A 22,139-nucleotide genomic window follows, 5' to 3' on the forward strand; every position below is an offset into this window, starting at 1 on the left:
ACTTTCCATTTTACAGAAGAGAAAATTGAAGACTAGGAAGGTGTATATAATAGTTTATCTCAGGCCCTAGCTAGTTAAAAGTAAGGACTAGGATTTGAATCCCAGCAGCCTCATCCCAGAGCCTTTGCTCTAAATCATGGTGCTGAGCAACTACATTATAACTTTGTATGGCTAAATAATATTATGTTAAACAGATCTACCAAGTATATTCAATCACTTTCCTTGCTGGAAATGCCTCATTTCCCCAATTTTTCTATTATCAAATACAATGCAATGATTATTCTCGATCATACATCATTGAATACTTACTCAAAATTTTCAAAGCAAAATTTCTCAAAATGGAATTGCTGAGTTAAATGGCTTGCAGTTGATACATTTTCAAATTGCCCTGCAATTTACTCTGTCAATAGTATATAAGGGTGCCCTTTTCTTCACTCCTTTGAAACTTTGGGATATTATTTTGCCAATTAGGTGAAAATGGTAACTCTGTGACTTAATAAGTTTTTGATTATTTAAGGGGCAGAGTATTTTCCACAAGCTCATTGCCCATTTATATTTATTTATTTTCCTTAATTGTCCATTTATGTACTGGATCTACTTTTAAAAGTAAAACTTTCATTTAAACTAGAACATACATAGAAAATGGGAAACAAATTGTACATATGGAGCTCTATGAAGTTTCATACAGTGAACTCACATAACTGTATCAAGGTTAAAAAAAACCAATATGAACAGTTTTGCCCTCTTTGGTCACCATCCACCTCCCCCAAAGGTAACTTACGCATTCTAAACAGGGGTGATATTGCTTTCAAAGAGGTGAAAATTGGTTTTTGGAGGGGGAATATCTTACTCTATTTATGTGTAAAGCAGAGATATCCATGTACTACATAAACAAATATATAGTGTATCTGTGGTATTCAAGTGTCATGAGAGGAAGTGATAATGAAAAAAAAGGTTGAGGGACATCACACTATCCTACTCTGTAGTTTTGCCTGTTTTGAACTTTGTCAAAATCTTGGCCCACTTCTTAAACTGGGATGTTCTTTTCCTTTTGATTTGTAAGCGTCTTTACACGTTAAGAATATTAACATTTTGTTAAATATATGTGAATAATTTTTTCTAATTTTGTTCTTTGACTTTTAACTTTGTTGACATTGTTGTTGGCTTTTGTTTGTTTGTTTTGTTTTGTACAGCAGCTTAAATTTTTCATTTTGTTGGATCTTTTCCCTCCATGTTTCTGGGAGAGCTTTCTCTGGTTCCCTGGAGTGTGAGTACACAGTAGACTACTGTCTGAATCAGGCTTGTGAAATCTGAAGGGCAAACAGCTGTGGCTACTGGTTGGGTTGGGAACAAGCTGTCTCTCCTAACAGGGAGAGTGCCTGTTTTCCATGGACCTGAGTGGCCTGTGTTGCAAGGAGTGAGCCTGAGCATCATTTAAAATGCATTCCTGTCATGTAAGAGGGCATCTTGCCAGGTGAGGTGAGTTTTGCTGGAAAGACTGGAGGTCATTATGGGTTGTAGAATGGAGGGGGTGATCAGAAGTGACAAGCTAGAGAAGAGGCTGCTGTGGTCTGAATGTTTGTGTCCCCCCAAAATTCATATATTGAAAACCTAATGTCCTAAATGATGGCATTTGGAGGTGGGGTTTTTGGGAGGTGATTAGGTCTTGAGGATGGAGCCCTCATAAATAGGATTAGTGCCCTTACAAAAGAGACCCAAAGAGCTAGCCCACCCCTTCTGCCATGTGAGGACACATACAAGGAGAAGTCTGTAACACAGAAGAGGCCCCGCTTGACCATGCTAGCTCCCTGATCTTGGACTTTCAGCCTCCAGAAAGGTGAGGAATACACTTCTGTTGTTTATAAGCCACTCAGTCTGTGGTATTTTGTTATATCAGCCCAAATGGACTAAGACACAAGCATTGCTCACATAAAGGGAGATGTAGTCTGATATTTCTAGGAGGGCCTTTACCAAGGAACACACACAAGTGCATCTTGTATTTGAATTGTCTGAGTAGTTTTATTCTGTTCATTTGTTCATTCATTCATCCATTTAGTCATTCACTCAGTTTCAATTTTATTTATATAGTTATTTCTGGCGGTGATTGCTTTTGTTTTTGCATTGCAATTGCAAATGCATTTGCAATTTACCTAAGTGTAACTTACCTAGATACAATGCATGAGATAGGAATCTGGCTTATTTCCTTATATGATCAGCCAGTTATCACAAAACTAATTGTGATATAATTGATCCTCTTCTAGCTGATTTGAAATGTTGTTCTTTTTATATACAGATGAGTGGACCAAACTGTCTCTAGACTTTTGGTTGAGACCTCCCACCACCCATCTTGTCTATTAATGTCACTAGATTGTGTTCAATTTACATATTCATTTTAAGGAAGATTTGATCGAATTGTAATACTGAGCCATTCCCTTCTAGGATATTGGTGTCTCTCTCTGTTTCTTTCAAGTATTATTTTAGATCTTTTATAAAAATCTTAGTTTTCTTCAAATAGGTTCTAAACATTTTGTAATGAGGTGGATGGACCTAGAGTCTGTCATACAGAGTGAAGTAAGTCAGAAAGAGAAAGACAAATACCATATGCTAACACATATATATGGAATTTAAGAAAAAAATATGTCATGAATAACCTAGGGGTAAGACAGGAATAAAGACACAGACCTATAGAGAATGGACTTGAGGATATGGGGAGGGGGAAGGGTAAGCTGTGACAAAGTGAGAGAGTGGCATGGACATATATACACTACCAAACGTAAAATAGATAGCTAGTGGGAAGCAGCCGCACAGCACAGGAAGATCAACTTGGTGCTTTGTGACCACCTAGAGGGGTGGGATAGGGAGGGTGGGAGGGAGGGAGACTCAAGAGGGAAGAGATATGGGAACATATGTATATGTATAACTGATTCACTTTGTTATAAAGCAGAAACTAACACACCATTGTAAAGCAATTATACTCCAGTAAAGATGTAAAAACAAAAACAAAAACCCAACATTTTCAAAATAAGCTTATTCCCTAGGTCTGTGCCATTTTCCCTCATATTTACTAATAATATTATTTTCCCCAGTATATCCTCTTATTGATTGTTGATTATAGACTTTCTGAATTTTAAAAATTAGTGGTTTTTGAATGTAGCTCTTTATTGAATTCTTTATTAAATGCTTATTATTTCTAATAAATTCTTGATAGTTTAATATGTAAAATGGAAGAAAATGGACTAAAACTCTGTCCCTCCTGCTCAGCAGCCCCTCATCTCTACAGTGGCCTCAAGAGCAGCCCCTTCTGAGAATCACTTTACTACTCACAGATCATGGTTTAAAAAATAGAGAAAGGAACAACCAGATCGTCTACAAATAATGGTTAGATCACCTCTTCTTTTATTGCACATATATTTCTTATTTTGTCACATGGTAGTTATTCAATAAATATTTATTGATGTAAGGAGTAAAATATAAATGAATAATTATATTGCTTAGTACTTCCAAAGGTTATTAAAATGGTGGTAAAAACACATCTTCATCTTTTCCCTGACTCAAAGTGAAAACTTCTAGTAACTAGAAGTTTCATCACAAAGTGTAGTACAAGTCTCATTGTTTGAAGTAGATATTTTTTATTCCATTCAAGAATCTCTTATTTTTATTCTATTAAAAGTTTTATAAGGAATGGATATTGAATTTTATAAATGTTTTAGTGACATCTATCAAGATAATCATATGTTTTCCTTCTTGGATCTTTCAAGGTTACAAATTTTCTTATTGAACTCACTATCCTTATAGTCCCTGCATAGAACCACTTGATCATGGTATCATGTTATTTGACTATACTGTTGAATTTGCAATGTCAATTTCTTGTATAATTTTCTTCCCAAGTAATATTGTCTTATAATTTTCCTTTTATTAAATGCTCGTTTGTCAAATTTTGGGATCAGGGTTATGCTAGCTTAGTGGTTGTCAACTCTGGCTGGTCATCAGAATCACCTCTAGTGACTTATTAAAATTTAGATGCCTCAGCCCAATAGAAATTACTCTTCTCTAATTTATAAGTTCCTGTTTATATCTTTAATAGTGTAATACTTTTGCTTTCCTCTTATTCCTTACTCCATTGGTTGTTAGTTTACGAGCTTCGATCTTACTTCTTTAGTAAAGTAAGAATACACATTTTCCTCTGAGTACACAACTAGTTGGATCCTATGGTGTTCTCATAATTGTTAGTTTCTAAACATGATGTAACTGTAACTTCATTTGCCTGTTGATTCAAGAGTTACTTATGAGAGAGCTTTAAAAGTTTCAAGTGATTTTTAAAAAGGGTTCATTTCTAATTTTGGTATTAATTTTTAGCTTTATTTCACAGTGGTCCAAGAATGTGACCTATGTAGATTTCACTTTTTGGAATTCAGTGAGGTTTTCTTTGTGCATAATATATAGTAAATTTATATGAAAATTCGATAAATATTTAAAAAGATATCGTCTACTGGTAATATGTTTTAAAGTTCAGCATTCAATATATAAATATTAAACTAAACTCAACAATTACATTGTTAATGTCTTCTGTGTCTTTATTTGCTTATTTTTTTGTCTTCTTCATTTTTCAAGGACTGGGAGGAACTTTAGGGTTTCCTATCACTATCTCACTTTTTATTTTTCTCACTTTTGTTTTTAATCAAGTATGTTAAGTTGACCCATATGATTTTTCAAGCCTCCCATAATTCATTGTCCTACTAATTTCCAGTTTGTATAGAAAAATAAAGAGCCATATATGTCTCTGCTGTGTTACTTAATGCACAGAGGCTATAGGAGTTGCATCAATCTTCATTATGGGCTCTCCACATAATTTTTATAAGGTGAATCTCTCCTTATGTTTAATAATTCATACACTAAGCTTAACTTCTGCTTTTCTTTCTGTTTGCATTTGCACCACACCTTTAGGTTGTTTGTTTATTTATCTTTAAAGTTTCAGTTTATTCTTCACTTAAAGCTTAATTCATATGAAGGAAGAACAAGCAATTCTGCATTGACTTTGCATTAGGGGTGGCTGCATGAACGTCTTCCATTGTTAAATCAATATATTCAAACAAACACCTTCCACATACAGCAAAATTAAATAATTCTTTCCAGTAACGAAACGCAAAGATCATATATAGAAATATCTTGCATAATGAAGTTTTACTGATTGTTTTTTTCATTTTATTTACTTATTTATTTAGGCCAGGCTAAGCAGCTTGTGGGATCTTAGTTCCCTGACCAGGGATCAGACTTGGGTCTTGGCAGTGAAAGCGCTGAGTCCTAACCACTGGACCACCAGGGAATTCCTGAAGATGCTACTGATTGTTTGATGTTACTCTTCAGACATTATGAACAATTTTTACACAACTCTCAATCTTAGTGCTAAAAATCTAAACATCCATGTAGTTTTAGAATCTGCTTCTAAACAAATTATAGTAGTTATTCTAGGGTTTTTCAGCTAAGACAGTTAATCTACAGACTTTGCAGCTAAAAATTTGAAGGCAAGCCAGCTTAAAGAGTACCAATTTCAACACTTGATAGGCTGTTCACTCCAGAGGTCCCTAATTCACAATGTAATGTCACACACACCTAAACTCAAAAATTTCTAATCTTTCACAACACATTAACAACATTATTAAAACAAAACAAAACAAAACTAGGTTGTAATTACCAAAGATGTCACATAAGGCATGCAGTTTCAGGGAGAGAGCCTGTATCAGGGAGCATTCTAACAAAAACCAACATGAGTATAGAAGATAGGAATTTAAAATGTGTCAGATATTTAAATGCTTGATGTTGACTCCGATTTGCCATTTCACTCTGTCTCATATTTAGGATGTATGAAAAGCGCAATCATCCCACCCATATCAGCATGTGAAATGTTAAATCCACCCACAAGAGGGTCAAAGCCTCCCCTAATTCCATATTCTGCTATCTTTTAGTTGTACAGAAAAGTAAACAGTAGCACATCATTTTACATCTTAAAATATCACTTAAAATTCTGTACATATCTGTCTGGAAATGTGTCATTTTCAGTTCTATTTTGGGCCTAGTTTTAACATTTGCAGGTGTAGATTTGGCAAACAACCTTACTCTAGGGCACTTTTTGCTGCTCCTTCCACTGAATTGGCCTCCCTCTTGGGCACTGAGGGTATTTTGTTGTTGGTTACAATGAGGAGGTGGAACCAGGTGCCTGGCTGGGACCTATCTTTCTGCTTTTCGTCCTTTGGAATAACTTTAATTTAGTTGTATTTATATTTGATTACAGCACATAATTGAGTTTAGTTTTTGACCAAATCTCAGTCCTTTGCTTCTAGTAGGCAAATATGTTCTAGTTATATATTTTTGGTAAAAATAAAATATGTGATCTTTTATCCTTTTACTATATTTTATTTTTATTTATTTATTTTTTACTTGTTACTTTTCATTTGTGGTCATGCTGTGCAGCATGTGGGATCTTAGTTCTCTGATCAGGGATCGAACCCTCACCCACCCTGCATCGGAAGTGCAGAGTCTTAACCACTGGGCCGTCAGGGAAGTCCCTTTTACTATATTTTATGTGTTTCCTCTTGATTTCTTTTTCATTGAATTTTCCTATTTTGGAATATGATTTCTGTGTTCTTTTCCCCCTGGAACATTGGAAACTACTTTTAAAAGCTCTAGGAAGTATTTTAAGTGATTAAACGTCCTTAAACATTTACTTTGGGTTCCTCAAGAAGCTATTTTGGTTACTAAAAATTCTTAAGCCTCTATATTACCAAAGTTTCACTGTTAGTCCATTGGCCCTGTTAAATATTTTCTTAAGGCTATGTAGTATACATTTTCCAAAAGTTACTTGTATATCTTGAAGTAAATGGCGTTCAAAACTATACAGCAGAAACTAACACACCATTGTAAAGAAATTATACTCCAATAAAGATGTTAAAAAAAAAACAACTATATTACCAATTCTTGACTGCTATGTTCAGGTTACCATTTATCTTGCAGAAGACTTTCAGATGTACCCTGTTTATTCATTTATTTTTAGATTGCTTATATTCTTGTTTTCAGTTCTTCTATTTGCCTAAAATTACTGTGGGTGGTTTCTACCTTGCTGTCTCACTGTTTCCTTGGAAGCTGTTAAAATCTTCCTAGAGCTTGAGCTGGAGAACTCACAATGAAGCAAGTAAATATTAAAAGCCCAGTGATTCAGAAGGATGAGTAGGTGGAGAAAGCATGTAGGCTGTAGGCAGTCTAAACAGGGATCTTCGTCTCTGCCTGGTTTCTCTGGGTTTGTTGAGTCTGCAGAATCAGGGACCCTTATTCCGTATCTGTCTTTACTGGGAGCAAACCATCGCCTGTGTCAGGCTGCCTCTCTTTAGTTTCTGGTGCTGTGACTGGGGACTGTTCTGTCTCAGTGAGTTGGGGGTCCTCATCTTTAGGAGTGTGTTTCCTGATGAACAACCCTTGTATTTGGTGTCACCAGCACCAGAGGCAACATCCCCAAAGGTTGCTGCCTCCGTGTCTCTTTTGACGGTGTGTCCTTCCAGTCTCGATCCCACCATCAAGTAGGGTCTTGTGGGTGACCCAGCTCTTCTAAAGGAGTAGAACCTTTCTTCCACTCCCTGCTTATTTCTCCAGCCCTCATGAGTCAAAATAAGGATACTGTGTCTTTCCTAAGAAATCTGGGCAACTACTTATACACTCTGGAGTTTTAGTTAAGTATTTACTGGCTATGTGGATAAGAAGGTGATTTTGTTCAATCTGAATGGCTATTTATTGCACAGGTCTGAATAATTACATGCTTTTAAAGGCCTTCTGTCAAGGGGTTATCTGAGAGAGGCATGTGTCTCATTTTTCATGAATGGTAAATCCATTTTTAGCAGATTTACCTCTGATTCTTAGGCCTGAAACTGACCTAGTGAGCTCTGCATGTATTATCCTGGTTGGGAAACTGCTTAGTAGGAAAGCTGAGCAACCCCGGGAGTTAGGATGGGTCATCGGCCACTATAGGCACATCACTGAGTCACTGTGGTCCTCAGTTTCCTCCTCTGGAAGATGGGAATAACACCACCTGTCCTGCCCTGCACAGCATGGGGCTTTGTGAGGAACACATGAGATAATATAGGAGGAGAGAGTGGGCCAGGAAGAGCAAAGCAGGCCACAGGAACAAGCTTGCTCTGCTCATCCTCCCGGAAGTGAGGGGAGCAGAAGTTTCCTTCTCAAAGATCTTACTCCTCTAAGAGAAAAATGTTTCAGCTAAAAGAGAAATAAATAGGCAGTCTGTTTCATCTTTACCATTCATTCATTCATCATTCATTCATTCATTCATTCAACACAAGTCAATAAGACCCATTCCACACTTCATGGAACTTATGTTGCAGGAGCAGAGACAGGCAATATACAAGTACAAAAGCAAGATAAGTGATAGGCATCATTAAGAAAAGTGAGAGAAAGAGCCAAATCCAAAGGAGAAGTTGTTGTTCAATGGGTACGAAGCTTCTGTGACACAGGACGAGTAAGTTCTAGAGACCTGCCCTTTCACACAGTTCCTGGAACAATTCTGTACTGTGCCCTTGAACATTTGTTAAAAGGGTAGATCTCTAAATACAGAATTACTAGGGTTTCCCCTGAAACTGATATAATATTATAAGTCAACTTTACTTCAATAAGTAAAAATAAAATAAAATTTTATTTAGGGGAAAAAATAGAAAAAAGGATCGATCTCATTTAAGCATTCTTACCATAAAAAGGAGGGCGATATGACACTTTCTGAGGTAATGGATATGTTTATCACCTTGATTGTGGTGATGGTTTCACAGGTATATGCATATGTCCAAACTCATTAAATTATATATACTAAATAAGTACAATGGTTTTCTTTGAATAGCAATTGTAACTCAAAAAAGCTGTTAAAAAGAAAAGAAAAGTGGAAAAGAAAAGACCCAGAAAAGGACCAGATGGAAGAGGCATTATAGCTGCTTTTTTAGATAACGTGGTCAGGAAAGAACAATTTTTTTTTACTCTGGAGAATTAAAATCTTTAAAAACTGCCTAGTAAGAGCATAATGTTTGAAATTTCCAAAAAGACCGTTATATACCTTTTCCTTTTTGTGTTTTATAACAACATTTTGAGGCACACTGTCTAGATATGATCTAGATTTGAGAAGTAGCCACAAGGAATCTGAGACCCAACTGGAAAAAAATTTCAAAATAGTGAATGTACGTACCCATTTCATGTCTGGTGCTGCCCACGCCCAGGCCATATGTCTCTAAAACATCCTTTACTGTTTTCATAGATTCATCGTACTTGGCTGCCAGGCCAAGGAAGTTATAGGAACCCATATTGATGACATCTTTGATGATTCTTCCAGTAAACCTGCAGAGAGAAGGGCAGGTGAATACAAAGGGCTTTCTCATTTAATATCATCCTAGTGCTCCAGAAAAGACTCTCACAAAGAGACCTTAGGTTTGGCCCAAGTCACGTCTTTTCTTTTTGATTTGCCTTGTTGTCACCACAAAATGATTTGTCCTTAGAGGAGAGTCACCTCATAATGAACCTGGGCAGAGCATTGGGAAAAGGTTTCCAGGCCATGGAGTGTTACTCAGCCCTGATTTGTCTTGGGTGCTTGCTTTCGTGACACCTGTGCTCTGGTTTAAATTTCAGCAAGGACTTTCTAAATCAGAAAGAGCCATGGTCATCACTGGCTCCCTCAGCAGGAAGTAGGAGGGTACAATTTGTCAATAAAGCTGAAAAGGACTCTTCCCGGCTGGCTCTGTGTATCCTGCACCTTCTGCCACTGATTCCTCTTTAATCGCAATACAAGTAAGCTGCCTTGGCAATTTAATTACTCTGACTTCTCCCATTGGCATCATGAGGGCTTGCAAAGGGCTGAATGATGGAAGAGCAGCTGTTCTATTGCTTTGTGCTTTTTTCAGATCTGTGATCTGGTGCCCATGCTAGAATTTCCTTGAAAGCATTTCTTTCAACCAAGCCCCTCCAGGTGGCCGCCTCACCTAAATGTCCAGTTGTAGTCATCTGACACCCTCTCCATCACATCAAACAGAGGCCCCGGGGCACTGCAGATGGGCCGGTTCCAGTTGTCTCTGATTCTCATGTAAAGGTTCCGTGTATAAAAATTCTCAAAGCTTTGATACAGCGGCACAAAATCCTGTAACAACAGAGGCAGAAGTTTACCTTTGGTCTCTCGCTTTTTGTAGTTCATTTGCAATTGAACACTAAAAGACATGGAGGAACCATGAAAATATTCCATCTGCAAATATTTTGAGCAAGGTTCTTGGGTAAGGGGTTGGGTGGGGTCCACAAATAACTCTGTGAGTCCTCCACCTCCAAAGAACTTACCTTTTAGTGGGGGAGGTAAAACCTGTGGCAAATAAAAGTAACAAAAATGACAGCAAAATACAAGTCCCCAAATGAGTGCTGGAGACAACGAATCCCAGTGTTCCCGAGAGGGAGAATTGAGCTTGGGAACCTTCTTAGAATTCAAGAATAATGCCATTTGCCACAACGGGGATGGACCTGGAGATGATCATACTAAGTGAAGTAAGGCAGACAGAGAAAGACAAATATCACTTATATGCTGAATCTAAAAAAAAAAAGACACAAATGAACGTATTTACAAAACAGAAACAGACTCACAGACTTAGAAAACTAACTTACGGTTACCAGGGGGGAAGGGTTGCGGGGAGGGATAGATTGGGAGTTTGGGATTGACATGTATTCTCTGCTATATTTAAAATAGATAACCAACAAGGACCAACTGTATTGCACAGGGAACTCTGTTCAATACTCTGTAATAAGCTAAGTGGGAAAAGAATTTGAAAAACAACAGATATATGTATATGTATAAAACTGAATCACTTTGCTGTATACCCAAAACTAACACTACATTGTTAATCAACCATACTCCAGTATAAAATAAAAAAAAAAAGATCTGGTCCAGAGAGGAAGGCCTGTTTTGAGGGTACAGTTCTCCTATTCCTCTGCCTCTACCGGTGAGCTTCCTGCCTCTGTGTGGGTGTATTTTCACCCCAACGCATTCCTTTGAGCACCAGTGAGGTTTCTTCAGGAGCAGTCAATGCCTTCCAAAGGTTGCTGTCTTCTAGTCTCAGGTAAGCCTCCCACAGTTTTGTAACTATACCAAAAAATGAAACTGGACTAGATATTGCAAAAACAGAAGCACTGCAATGGAGTATATCCTTATCTAGCTGTAGATTTAACTCGTCACATGACCAATTCACTATATTTTTCTTCCTGACACAAAAGGCTAAGTGTGAAAGTGAACCCCAGGCCACAAGGACATAATCATTTTTGGGAGCAGGATATAGGAGGGTTGAACAAAACCTAATAATGCAGCCACAAAAATGCCTTTGTTTCTTCTACAATATGACACTCTTTCTTTTTCCACTGTTAAGCTTGTAGGGTACCTTATTTTCCAAGTGTTATAGATATATCAATCCTACTTTTATAGACAATTCAACAGAAAGTCAGAAAATCTGAGTGGACAGATTGGGATTTGTACCCAGTTCTATAACCAATGCTCTTTTGAATAAATCATGCTGCAGAGATAGGTATTTAAAAGGGATTGAAGAGAACATATCCATGGCACATTGTAAAAAATACTACCAAATTTGGAAAAATACTACCAAATTTGTCCCTTCTTTTTTTGGTTTAACTACTTGCCCATTCAGTAGCAAATAGAATCATGGATTTGTAGAGAGAGAAAGAATCATTATCAATCGTAGTTTTTCATTTGTGCCTACATTGACGCTTCTGTTCTCACCTTATATTTCTTTTTTATCATTATTTCCTCTTGAGAAACAGCTGTTTCTCCTACCAGGGTTGAGGTCAGAATAATAATAAAATATGTTTGTGTTTTCCTTTTTGTTGGGAAGGATAACTAACTGTATTATAGACAGTTCTTTGAAGTATGAGAAACACAAAGTAAGGATGGCTAAATTTAATTTTTCTTATTAAGAAATTAGAGGAAGGTTGAATAAAGATAGTGGATTCAGTGCTTGTATGTATTCTACCAATCATCTAAAAGCTCTGTGAAATGACAAAAAGTAGATACTTAAAAACCAAAATAAATTTATAAATCATCAATGAATCAGAAATATTGAAGGATCACAAAAGATAGAACATAAATAAGATCTGCTCAATGCAGAAATAAGACCACAGGAAACCATAGCCTAAAACATTTGCAGAGAAGACTGGTATGGACATACACTAACTGTAGGGATCCTTAAAGCCAAGAGTCGATAACTACAAGAAGTTGATACCCTGGGTGATTAATGAAGCAATATCTCTTTGTTCTTCTTTTATCGGGTTAATAAGTAAGAAGCAGTTGCATTGTCCACAGCACAAAGCACTGTGATGGGCAGCAAGAACTGACTGGAAGAACAAGACCCCACTGTAGAGAGGTGGGGAGACCACACGGCAAGAACACAAGCCCCTGGTCCAGGCAACACATTCCATTTTCTTTCTACAATCACTCAAGACAGGTGAATGTGTAAGCAAATAAGGATTCCTAAATTAAAAAATGAGCATAAAACAAAACGTCATCACTATTACAGGAAAACTAGCACAATAAGAGGCACCAAATTCAATAAGCAGAACTGACATTTAGTGAAAAGACTTCATAGAGCAAACAGAAAAAGAATTTAAAAATATGTAAGTAACGTGTTTAGAAAGACACAACAAAACAATGGATCCTTTTAAAAAATTAAACGTTCAAAAGTACAATGAACACAGCTGAGAAGTAAATTAATAAACTAGCATAGTCAGTTGACTAATCATTCCAGGACAGAGAAAATAAAATATGGAGGAAAAGTCAAGAGATACGAAGGGCAGATTCAGAAGGTCCAATATCTCCCTAGAAGGATTTGCAAGATTGAAGGAAGGAGGAGAAGGAGGAGATGAGGTGAAAGAGGAGGAAAAGGAAGTTAAAAAAAAAGGAGGAGGAGGAGGGGCAAGTTCCAGAGAGGAAGGAAGTTTTGAATCCTAAGATGTAAATAGTCTATCAGGTCCTGAATAGAGCAAATAAGGAAAAACACACGCCAAGCTACATCCTGGTTAAATTTCAGAAGTCAAAGGGAAGAATCTCAAAAGGCTTCAGAGAAGGGGGAAAGGCAGTTTATAGACAAGGGAATATGAATTAGACTGCTTCGGACTTTTCTTAGGTGACAATGGTGGAAAAGAGTATGAGGGAAAATTATTTTGAACTTAAAATCCTATAATCAGCCAAACCAGCAAACAAATGTGAAAATCCAGGTAAAAACTTTCCAATATATGTAAGGAGTCTTGAGTTTAATTCCCTTTTCTATAATAATTGAGCGTGTACCTCAATAATACAATGAAATAACTATGGAGGAAGACAGATGCCAGAAAAAATAGTGAGTGAAGAAACTGATGGAAGATGGTTTAGCCCAAGTAGCGTTATATTTGTAGTATAAAGAAACAGAAACTAAAAATTCACAAATAAATGACAACATGGAGAATGGGTATGTGGGAGAAAGAAAGTGCAATTTTATTAAATTCTTCTCCTGGTCAGGGGAAGACTCTAGTTACTAAATAATGGTAACTAAATTCTAAATATATGTGTTAAATATTCTAAGAGAACCATTAAAAAAACAGTGACGGATATATTATATATAACTTCCTAACAGGGACAAGGAGAAAAAGGGGAGGGCGAAGGGTAAGCTGTGACAAAGTGAGAGAGTGGCATGGACATATATACACTACCAAATGTAAAATAGATAGCTAGTGGGAAGCAGCCGCACAGCACAGGAAGATCAACTCGGTGCTTTGTGACCACCTAGAGGGGTGGGATAGGGAGGATGGGAGGGAGGGAGATGCAAGAGGGAAGAGATATGGGAACATATGTATATGTATAACTGATTCACTTTGTTATAAAGCAGAAACTAACACACCATTAAAGAAATAAATAAAGTTGTACTAGTTTCAGGCTTACAGCTAAGTGATTCAGTTATACATATATATATATATATATATATATATATATATATATATATTCTTTTCAGATTATAGGTTATTACAAGATATTGAATATAGTTCCCTGTGTTATACAGTAGGTCCTTATTATTTATCTATTTTGTATATAGTAGTGTGTATCTGTTAATCCCAACCTCCTAATTTATCCCTCACTGGCTCTTTCCCCTTTGATAACCATAAGTTTGTTTCTATGTCTGTGAGTCTATTTCTATTTTGTAAATAACTTCACTTGTATCATTTGTTTATATGCCACATATAACTGATATTGTATGATATTTGTTTTTCTCTGTCTGACTTACTTCACTTAGTGTGACAATCTCTAGGTCTATCCATGCTGCTGCAAATGGCATGGTTTCCTTCTTTCTTAGAGCTGAGTAGTCCTAACTCCATCTCTTAAACCTCTCTTGGCCTCGCCTATTGTCACCATCCCTATTATCACTACCCTGGTCCCAGCCCAGGGGCTCATCTAGATTTTTTTTCAAACTGGACTTCTGCCTCAGCCTCTTAACTGGTTTTTTTGGCCCCTATATTGTCCTGTAAATCCATTTTTTATAGGGCAGTGAACATGATCTTTCTAATCTGCAAATCTGCATTCCTCTGCCTGAAATCCTTCAATGCCTTCCCATTGTTCTAATAAATGCCCATGGCTTATAAAAACCCATTATAGTATGGTCCCTGCTTGCCTCTCAAGCAATCTTTCTCCCCACATGCTCCCACTCTCGCTCGCAACACTCTGGTCATTAGAATTCATTGGTTCCTTAAATGTACAATGCTTTCTCTGACCTCTGGGCCACTTTGCATCACATTTCTTTTCCCTGAAGACTCCTTCCAGCTCGTCTTGCCTCACCCTTTGCCTTACTACTTACTCTTTAGCCCTTAGATGTCAATTTAACTTTCTCTTCCTCCCAGAAGTCTTCCCTGAACACCAAGTTCAGGTTAAATGTTTCTCTTCTTTGCTTCCTTGATGTCATCTACTTACCGCTATTGTACCTCTTACCAAATTCCATTGCAACTGCTTTTTTTTTATGGTTAGCTCTCTGAAAGCAAGAACCATTATCTGCCTTAGTTATTCCTATATTCCAAGACTGTAATACAGTGCCTGGCACAAGATACATGCTCCAAACAAACCTGACTTGATTAGTGAGTTAATGAATGCTTTGACACAAGCAGTGCCCTCTTCAGAGAGTGTCTTCCTTCTCACCCTTGCTCACTAGGCAAACTCCTGCTCACCGTGCAAGCCCCAATATCATGCCTTCCTGACTCCTTAAGAGAATCACAGGGCACAGATCCCTGTTTCCTTTGTCACCTTCCACCCCATCATCACTTTTTATCATTTGTTTTGCTGGTGAGTCCGTTTTGTATACCAGACTTCAAATTCTCTCATGGAAAGACCTATAGTTTCTTCTCTATTAGCCTCCATTACTTGGTAGACAGCATATACTCAAATACTTGCTAAAGGTAGGAGAGAGTACAATAATAAAGCTGGGCCTGATTTTCTTCTGAAGGTGATATGCTTGACTTAAGGTAATTGCAAAATAAGTGTTCTACATGATTTGTTCATGGTTATGTTACTGTAACAAGAGTTTAGCTTACCATGGGTACTAGTCACTAAGTTACAAGATTTGAAGTTCTCTCATTACATTGAAGTTCATGCCTTACCTATGTTCTTTGTTCAGATGTGTTCAAGGCTCCATCATGTGGAATAATCTATGGCCACAATCGTATATTCCAAAGCAAGTTTTAGGAAAAAGAGATTCATGGCATCATAAATCATTTGAACCAATTTTGGAAAACATGTTAAAAGGATGCAGGCTGCTCACAGGTCTCTTAATATTTTCCAGGTTGTCCTGTTAGCTCTATGTGAAAAGGGGATGATGTAGATTTTTATAAGTTAATTATTGAAAGTATCTAGATCAGTGGTTCTACACAGGGTGATTTTGCAATCTGTGAGGAATTTGGCAATGTCTGGAGGCATTTTTCATTGTCACAAGTATGTGGGAGAGTGCTAATTGCATCTAGTGGGTAAAGGTCAGGGATGCTGTTAAAATTTCTACAATGCACAGGGCAGTCTCCCATATCAAAGAATTATCCAGTCTGAAATGTCAGTAGTGCCAAAATTGAGAAACTCTGACCTAGATGAAATAAAAGTCCCACATTTCACTCAAACACTCTTTCCTCTTCCAGGATAGAACATAAATAATACTCAACTGACACCTAGAAGACCAGAATAAAGTTCCACTCATGTGTCCTCACTCTTATATTTTGATTTTTCACCTTTAAAATGCTATTTTAATATCTATATCATGGGATCGTTATAAAAATTAAATATGATAATGTACAAGAAAACCTTTAGTTCAGTCTGGCAAATAGTAGTTGCTCAATAAATGTTTGTAAAAAACAAGTACGTGAATACACAGGGAATGTTTGGGGGTTTATGGGGTGCAGAGGAATAGAATTTACCCTGGATAGTTCCTGAGAGTATCACTCTTTTTAGGATCTGTACACACATCACCACTTGTGAGAACACTTTACAGAAGAATTGGCATTGACAAAGACCCAGGGAGGTGTTCATACGTACTTTTTGCTTTTCTCTCTCTATGGCTGCATTGCATTTTTCTATTCCCCAGTTTCTCAAAAAATCTCTGAGATAGCCAAACAGCGTTCCAATTCCATATCCCAAGTAAGTGAAAACCATAACATGTAGAGGTGCCTCCTCAAAGGATTCAACCATTGGCTTATAAAAATTTGAATTTCCATTTTGCTGAAAAGACAAAAGAAAGTGGAAAATTACTACTCTTCCATTACAATAAAGTATGATATTAAAAATTTTGGACTTTTGACCTTTTACATTTCAAAGAACATATTTAAGATTTGAAAAACTGCTTGGAGAAAATTGGAAACTGATCATTGAAGAGGGTAATCAGCAATGTACATTTTATTTCACAAATCCTAATGAAATAATTAATTCAGGCAAAAATTCTCAACAGATTCTAAATCCATTAAGTGAAAAATTAATAAGGAATAGGGTTTTTGCAAGATGCCAATGTATAACCCTATTAGTTACTCCCCAAACACAAACTTGGGGTTACACCTCAGCCAGGTGATCAAATTACATCACAGGTGTTAGAACAACTCACCACTCTATGCTCTTGTCGTGATGTAATATTTAATACACTGATGACATATTTGACCTGAATTTAGTCAAGCTCTAATATCTGACTTCCATTTTACAAGAAATATCAGGTAAATGACTTCATGAGGAAACAGATAATCCACAATGTGGGACTTTTTATATGACAATTGGCTTGGTCTTTAAAAGCAAAACATAAACAAGTGGGACTACATCGAACCAAAAAGCTTTTGCACAGCAAAAGAAATGACCAATGAAATGAAAATGCAACCTACAGAATGAGAGAAAATATTTGCAAACCATATATCTGATAATAGGTTAATACCCAAAATATATAAGGAACTCATACAAGTAAAAAACAAATAATCCAATTAAAAATGGGAGGAGAACCTGAATAGACATTTTCCCAAAGATGACATCCAAGTGGCTAGCAGTTATATGAAAAGGTGCTCAACATCACTAATCATCAGGGAATGCAAATTTAAATCACAATTAGATATCACCTGACACCTGCTAGCCCGGCTGTTACCAAAAAAAAGAGAGATAACAAATGTTGGTGAGGATGTGGAGAAAAGGGAGCCCTTGTGGACTGCTAGTGGGAATGTAAACTGGTACAATCATTATGGAAAACTGTATGAAGTTTCCTCCAAAAATTAAAACAATTACCATATGACCCAGCAATCCCACTTTTGGGCATATATTCATAGGAAATGAAATCAGTATCTTGAAGAGATATTTGCACTTCCATGTTCACTGCAGCATCATTCACAGCAGCTAAGATACAGAAATGATCTAAGTGTGTATTGACGGATGAATGGATAAAGAAAATGTGGGTTTTGTACACACACACATGAATATTTTTCAGCCACACACACAAAAGAAAATTCAGTCATTTGTAAAACATAGATGAACCTAGAGTATGTTATGCTAAGTGAAACAAGCCAGACTCAAGAAGCCAAATACTGCCTTATCTCACTTATATGTGAAATCTAAAAAAGCTGAACTCACAGAAACAGAGAGTAGACTGGTGATTACCAGACAGTGGGTGGGGAAAACAGGGAGGTGTTGGTCAAAGGGTACAAGCCTTCAGTTATAACATGAAGACGTTCCGGGGAGCTAATGTACAGCATGGTACCTATAGGTAGTAATATTGTATAGTATACTTGAAATTTGCTAAAACAGTAGATCTAAAGTGTTCTCATCACACGCAGACACACACACACACACACACACAGGTAGGTAGGTGAGGTGATAGATGTGTTAATTAGCTTGATTGCGGTAATAATTTCATAACATATACATATATCAAGTCACGTACACCTCAAGTATATACAATTATTAGTTATTAACTATACCTCAATCAAGCTGGAGAAAAAAAGAGTAAAGAGTGGGGGAGGGAACTTAAGAGACACCCAAGTGCACTGTGTATTCTTTCATTAGATCCTCTTTTTCTGTTTTTTGTAAAAAAAACTGGTAAAAAAACATATTTTGAACAACTGTGGAAATCCAAATGTGTACTGGAAATATATATTATTGAGGAGTTAATTTTGTTAAGAGTGAGAGTAGTAGTATAGTTATGTGGGAGGATGCTTTAATCTTTGTCAATGCATGCTGAAGGATTAAGGATGGTGAAGTGTTATAACAGTTCTAATTTTCTTTCAAATGGTTCATCAAAAATTAAACACATACATAAAGCAATTTTGGGAAAATGTTGAATCTAGATGGAGGTTATATGGGTGGGGGATTGTTATATTATTTTTTCATTTTTCTGCATGTTTGAAAATTTTCATAATAAAAAGTCAAAGTAAATATTTCTCTCATTTATTTTAGGTGTCACCATGCCGGTGGAAAGTAGACTTTTAATATCAAACCATTCTTATTCCTGCTTAATTGATTTTCACATGGTAGCTCAATGTTTGCTCAATGCATTAGTGAATAAATTATTCTTAACACTACTAATTAAGTTTTTGTCTTTAATAAATATTTATACATTTATTCATATTTTTATTCAACAAATATAATACAATCCTTGGATTCCCTATTTCCCAATGAGATGATCCATAAGAAGTGTTTTGACCATTTTTAGTGATTTACAGTGTCATTTGTCTACTAATACTTAATTTATTAATTTAGCTTACACATATATATTTTAAATGATGTATTATATAAAAATTATGTTAATTAGAAATAATGTTTTTGCTACTCTCATACTGTAAGCACTATTAGATTCCACAAACACAGTTTTCTAGGCTATATTGCCTTTATTTCCTCTATTCTATTTGAGATGCAGTATTTTTGGAATCTGTGTGACAGTCCCTGGAAGTTTTATCCCAAGCCACAAAATATGTGACAATCAAAAAAACAATCTATCTGATAGATGAATATTTTTATTTATACTTGTTTTTAAAGTAACTTTTAAAAAGCCCTTTTATAATGAGATTTTACACTTGAATTGCTCAGTCAAAAGCCCACAAAATATTATTAAATCTTATTAAAATTCCTTAACTCCTTATTATCCATTATATCAGTGTTGTAACTGAGCAGGGCCCTATGCGGCCTTCCCAGAATAGACCCACCCCATGTCATCCACCTGCTGTTTTTCTGTAGGAAAACTTTAGTCAAAGAATAAATTTAATCAGAGAAGTGAGAAAATGAAGAAAGGAAAACAGTCAAGCAAGACAAAATAATACTTTAGTCATTAAACAAACTCAAGGACCTTTAGTTCTTCCTCAAGGACTATAGATAATATTCTGAGCCATGTCCTTTGAGCTGTTTTGCAGATACTGAAGCCCCCAGCAGGTGGGAGAAGTTAACTGTATGCTGCCCACAAGCACGTAGACCCCAGACCAGTTGGAACCAGGAGGTCGATGATGCTGATTCCTCATTACCTCACCACCAACCAGTCAGAAGAACGACCATGAGCTGACCATGCCCTGCTTTTTGAACACTGTAAGACTTCTCACTACCCCTTCCAGGGTGGGACACACAGTTTGGCAGGCATTAGCCCGCCGTGACCCCCTTTGCCTGGCAAAGCAATAAAGCTATTATTTTCTACTTTACCCAAAATTCTGTCTCCACGTTTCTATTCAGCACCAGAGTACAGAGGCCGAGTTTTGGCAACAATGTCTTCTCCAGACAAACCAAGCCAACATTAATGGATGTTGCTTTTGTCTAATATCTTCCCCAAATGCTACCGGGTGGTTTAAAATAATTAAAGTGAGAGAGCATTGCATAATATGAGGTCTTGAATGGGAGGTGAAGGAAAGAATATAACAAATACCTTGTATTTGGGAACATAGGGCACTAATTGGATGTCTTGCATGAACCATCAACATGCTAGGTTCTGGGAATTCCAAGATGACAGACCCCGTCCCTGCTCCTGAGTTCTTGACCTCCCTCTATGCCCTCACACCAGTCGTAGGTCTGATGGATGGCCAATCTTCCTAGTCTAGTGTGAAACTTTGGCTCCCTTCCTGGGTTCTGTTCTGTCTGTGACCTTTGAACTGCATCCATCTCTAGCATGCCTGGTGACTTCCTGGCCCAGTTAAGATCCACCTTCTGGTTCTTTCCACATCATGGGGATACCCAAGGGGCTTACCTCCTCCCTGGAGTTGTCCAGACTCTAGCAAAAGGGGCTGAGAGCCTCATGAAAAAGGTTTGACGAACTTTTGTGACTGGTTCGGTATGAGGTCAAGGAAGAGGTCATGACAGTATCTGCGAGGAGTGTTATAGGAATGTGGATAAGAAGAAAGCAGAGATTAGAAGGAGGACTGCTTGTGGGGGAAGACAATGAGTGTGCACGGGACCTGTTGAGTTGGGGTGGTGTCTGCTTGCGTAAGTGGGGGTATTTGGGGGCAGTTAGAGATGCAGGAAAAGAGAAAGGCCTAGCTGAAGTATACGATCTAGGAGGACTCAACTACTCTGAGGCCCAGCGTGAACCACGGTTAAAGGCAAATGTGATAAAGCACAAAATAAAAAGAAGAGCAGGAAGCTTGGGACCAAAATTTGGGACCCCCTGATTTTAAGGGCACCGTAGACGAAGAAAGTGAGTGAAGGGCATCCAGTGTGGGTGACTTCAGAACCTTGATTTAATGTGCTCACAAATGAACCCCTTGGGCTGACTTAGAAGATGGCTAAGTCACATAGGCACATATAAAAAGAGAAACTTCCAGGACGTTCAACGTCATCCTGTGAGGATCAGTGGGTTTTCCTCTTTTCCTTACCTGGCCCTGTAGCCGGGTAACTGTCCTTTTCCTAACTGTCCTCTGCTGCCCCCCACCCCCCTCACCACCACCCCACACACATAGACACCTTGGCTTGCCTAATATCCACTGTTTAAGACCCAGTTCTGGCTTCACTTCTTTTTTTTTTTTTTTTTTTTTCGGTACGTGAGCCTCTCACTGCTGTGGCCTCTCCCTTTGCGGAGCACAGGCTCCGGACGCACAGGCTCAGTGGCCATGGCTCAGGGGCCCAGCCTCTCCGCGGCATGTGGGATCTTCCCGGACCGGGGCACGAACCCGTGTTCCCTGTATCGGCAGGTGGACTCTCAACCACTGCGCCACCAGGGAAGCTCCTGGCTTCACTTCTTAAAAAGATCCAGGCTAGGTGTTATCACTACATAATACCATTATAACACTCACAACATTGTATTACAATACTATTTTTAGGAAGACAAATTATTTAATAAAAGGACAGAAAATAAAGGATCACTTGCAAAAAATAATAGCTTTTATTATCTTCACTCAGGCCTTTTGAATATTTCAAATATTTTCACACTATTGTCCATTGTGGTGGAGACTGGCTGTGCATCAGACCGTTTCCCTCTCCTCTTTCTCTTGGCCAGGCTACGTGCCCCACGTCCCTTGCAGACACGTGTACGACTGATCAATGTGAAGTTGGTAGAAGTGAAATGTGCCATTTCTGTGCCTGGCCCACAAGAGCTTCTCTCACGATCCATCTCTTTCTCTCTTTCCCC

At 37.5% G+C, this 22,139-nt stretch overlaps 1 protein-coding gene across 1 annotated transcript in view; it reads right to left on the bottom strand.

Moving 5' to 3' along the window:
• SPTLC3 (serine palmitoyltransferase long chain base subunit 3) overlaps nt 1-22,139 on the bottom strand; it is a 125,934-nt gene that overhangs the window by 87,498 nt on the left and 16,297 nt on the right. The window contains exons 3-5 of the mRNA XM_082857724.1: nt 16,613-16,795; nt 10,017-10,171; nt 9,230-9,378 (exon numbers count right to left, since the gene is read on the bottom strand). Of these exons, the coding sequence (XP_082713850.1) occupies nt 9,230-9,378; nt 10,017-10,171; nt 16,613-16,795 (487 nt within the window). The remainder of the gene's footprint in view (nt 1-9,229; nt 9,379-10,016; nt 10,172-16,612; nt 16,796-22,139) is intronic.

This window comes from Leucopleurus acutus, assembly GCF_964270905.1.
Source record: "Leucopleurus acutus genome assembly, chromosome: 16".
NCBI lineage: Eukaryota > Metazoa > Chordata > Mammalia > Artiodactyla > Delphinidae > Leucopleurus > Leucopleurus acutus.